Genomic DNA, 3,632 nt, shown 5'->3' on the forward strand with positions numbered 1-3,632 from the left:
ATACATGAAAGAAATCAAAATGGCGGATTTTGTCATCATCATCATAATCATCAAGGCTTAGCTTAACCTAAACAATTTTGATCAGTGGCCATAGTTCTATAAGTGTACCACGAGTAGTCTGGGTCCCAGCCCAGGTCACCCTCACCAGGTCTTAGAAGTCAGAACTCACAAAATGAAATAAACTGTTTATGTAGCTAGTGGGAGGGAACAAGGGTGGGGTTTAAATTAAAAAAATACTGTTAAATAGATCTTACATGAATGAATGCTGTTATCTTTGTTGTTTACTTTATAGACCTAATCTTACTAGTCGAGACTTCTTTTGATTACTGTTTCATGGAAAGTGAGTTGCCTGTACTTGTCCATTACTCCAAAGACAATTTCATTTTAGAATCAAAATCATGCCAAACTTCTGAAGTTGGAGAATTTCGAGCAATCCTGGCATCACCACAAGAAAACAAGGACACAAAGAATAAACTAGATGAATCAAATGGAAGTCTTATGAAAGAAAATGAGGATAAAAATTTGGAACGTGAAAATGAACCAGTAAAAGATGCCAGTAGTATGAATACTAGCAGTATGAAGGTTCAGAGTGATGATGATACAAAGAGTAAAGAAACACCCACTGACCGAACCACTGACACTGTTTCACAAGGTGATACAAATGACAGCAAAAAAGAAAAAGTTGAAAAACCAGCAGGAACAAAAGAGAAGCTCAAAAAGACTGGGAAAGTGACGGCAGAGAAAAAGGGTCCTTCTGCAGCCAAGCCGGAAAAGTCTTTAGAAGAGTTTCCAAAAGATCTAACTGGATTTGGCTATAAATTTAATCAAGGTATAATATCACAATTGCTATTATGTGAAATCAATATGCATCACTGTGGCATAGATGGACATATGGTGTCTGTTGAGACAGGCGAGTCGTTTAAGTTTGAAGTACGTAAAGGTAACAAGAAATATAACCAGAAACACTACGAGGCATTAGGAGAAGTTAGCCTATAGTGTATTAATGTACATGTATTATTAATGTGTTAATTTATTGTATAGGTAATTACACCAATGGTTTATGATTTACTGATTGAAAAAGCACAACTAGTGAAGCATTTCATACCAGTAAGAAAACTATTATTAATAGATTTACTGTGTATGTATTGAGAGTTTGAGACCATCATACACACTGACTATAGTCATAGCACAATCAAAGTGTGATGGTAATGTACCTTATAGCTACAAGTTTTTGTCAGTCAAAAATTTTGTCAAAATCTTAATTTCTTCTTAAAAATTTTTTTGTCAATTAAATTTCCGTCATTTTTGTTATTAATCCGCATACTACTCATGTGGAACAAAAATTTCGTTGGTTAAAAATTTTGTCAAGCAAAAATAACTGATGAATTTGACGAAAATTTTGACCAACAAGAATTTGGTGCTATACGGTACTTGTATAAAGATAGAAACGGGCATAGTGCACAGTCTCACGTGCAAGATTTATCAGTGGATTTGAAAATTGCTTTTTTTTAAAATTAGATAAAATGCCACATAATACACAGGATATTTTTTCTAGGATTGCAATTAAAGAATTTTTATTTTTATAATTTTTAATGCATATACGTGTGCCTTGTTGTATATGAAGTTTAAACCAAAATTAGATTTTTTACAAATTCTTAAATTATTCAAAAATTGGGCCAAATTCCCTGTACTATGTACAGGGTCTATGGCCAAAAATGAGTAGGAAAGAATTTTTAATTTTTATAATTTTTTCTGATACATATACATGTTTTACTTTGTGTAGCAAGTTTGAGCTGATTCCACTAAAAATTGGATTTTTTACAAATTTTTAAAGTTACTCAAAAATTAGACTAAAGTCCCTGTGTACAGTGTTTCTGGCCGAATTTTAACAAAAAAGTCTAAGTAAAAATTCTCCATTTTTATAATTTTTTCTGATACATATACATGTTCTGATGTTGTGTAGCAAGTTTAAGCTGATTCCAATCAAAATTGGATTTTTTACAAATTTTTAAAGTTGTTCCAAAAGCCCATAATGTACTGTACAGCTGTATATACATTAAAAAGGACACTGCCCACCTACTTTGTATGTTTCTGTACTTTTTGTGAGTTTAATTTTCATTTTTGGAGCTTGGGAAAAGAACTAAATTAAGCATAATGTGTATGTGTACAATGTACGTTTATACACGCTACCACTAAAGTTTAATTTACAATGTAGGACAATTTAACATTCAAAATTTATTGTAAAAGTGTGGTTGAGTTGACCATTTGATGCATCTATGACAATACAGTAAATTCAGGCATAGCATCATAATAGACACATTTTCATAATAATTGTTATGACTATAACATTCCCTTTCCATTTAAATTTACAGTTTTATTTGATAGGTCGACAGGGAACCAGAAGAGCCATTTTCATTCATCTTTGCATCAGATGATGCATTCACCAATGAAGAGAAACTGATGGTAATAATACATGGAAGTGGAGTAGTGAGAGCTGGTCAATGGTCTCGAAGGTATGATATTACTCTTGGCTCCTGCTATTAGGCAGTTGTATTATGAGTATGGTTGGGCCAAATGTGCTTCTTTCTTACTTTGATGTGCTGATTTGTAAAATTTGTCACAACTTCTTTAATGTAATAAGCCCAACCATACTCATAATACAACTGCCTAATATAATTTTTAACCATTTTAAAACATTAAAAACTAATTAATATCAACCAAATAAAAACAGCACAAGTTAACTGTAATAAAAGTTGATTGTCCTTTCATTATACAAGCCCTTGTTTGCATCACAGGAGCTTTACTAAAACTTGTGTAATTTCATATCTTTCATTCCCTTATAGTCTAATTATCAATGACTGCTTGAACAGTGGTACACAACTACCTTTTATCAAAAGAGCAGCTGATGTGAGTTTACCTACCTCTCAACTTACCTTGAATGAATTAACATGCTCTCACTCCCTTTCTCTCTCTCACTTAGGAAGGGTATGGCATTATTGTGTTCAATGGAAACAGAAACCACGAAGATGACGATGAAAAGAAACGTGAAATTAGGGTAAGGCAAAAAAAGCTTTTTTTTTTCTTACATTTTCATGACATTTTAAAATTTCATTTTACACGAAACAAAAAAATTCAGGCTATGTTATCATTACACGAAACATGAAACAAATGAAGCTTAGGTACGTATGTATAAGAAAAGAAGCCTTAAACGAAACAATTATTATTAGAATGAAATGTTGAATGTGAGTCCAGCAACATTAGTTGAAAGCTTAAGAGAGAGTTTAGAGAAAAAAAACCTTTAATTAATACAATATTGAAGAAAAAGCCTGATTAATGGTAGTAGCTATCGAATAGCCTGCGTCTATCATACTCATCATCTCTTGGTCTATCATAATGCGACATTAAGGACTGTTCATATTCAGGGTAATACCCAGCATTAGTTCCTCTTGCTTGCTCTCTATAATCCCCTCCTGTCCTATAAGCTCCTTCTTGTCTATAATACTCTGAAGGAGGAGGGGGAGGGTATCTACCAGAAGGTGGAGGGTATCTTTCATAATAGCGATCGGCTTCAGAGGCACGATATCTTTCAGCGAGTCTTTCCTCCATGTATCTTATCTCTAAATATCGTTCGT

The 3,632-nt window shown here is 33.0% G+C and overlaps 1 protein-coding gene across 1 annotated transcript; it reads left to right on the forward strand.

Moving 5' to 3' along the window:
* Positions 1 to 239: 239 nt before the first annotated feature.
* LOC100641016 (protein FAM172A-like) lies at positions 240 to 3,214 on the forward strand. The gene is made up of 7 exons (XM_020002463.1): positions 240 to 340; positions 389 to 829; positions 884 to 984; positions 1,042 to 1,107; positions 2,386 to 2,513; positions 2,844 to 2,907; positions 2,981 to 3,214. The coding sequence occupies exons 1-7, from the start codon at positions 259 to 261 to the stop codon at positions 3,161 to 3,163; spliced, it is 1,065 nt and encodes a 354-aa protein (XP_019858022.1). The 5' UTR covers positions 240 to 258; the 3' UTR covers positions 3,164 to 3,214.
* Positions 3,215 to 3,632: the final 418 nt, after the last annotated feature.

Source organism: Amphimedon queenslandica, unplaced genomic scaffold (assembly GCF_000090795.2).
Source record: "Amphimedon queenslandica unplaced genomic scaffold, v1.1 AMPQUscaffold_12907, whole genome shotgun sequence".
Taxonomy (NCBI): Eukaryota; Metazoa; Porifera; class Demospongiae; order Haplosclerida; family Niphatidae; genus Amphimedon; species Amphimedon queenslandica.

Coding starts and splice junctions, on each gene's coding strand:
- LOC100641016 (XM_020002463.1), top strand. CDS start 259: ATGAATGCTGTTATCTTTGTTGTTTACTTTATAGACCTAATCTTACTA. Junction 985..1,041: donor ACTACGAGGCATTAGGAGAA/GTTAGCCTATAG, acceptor TTTATTGTATAG/GTAATTACACCAATGGTTTA. Junction 2,908..2,980: donor TTATCAAAAGAGCAGCTGAT/GTGAGTTTACCT, acceptor TCTCTCACTTAG/GAAGGGTATGGCATTATTGT.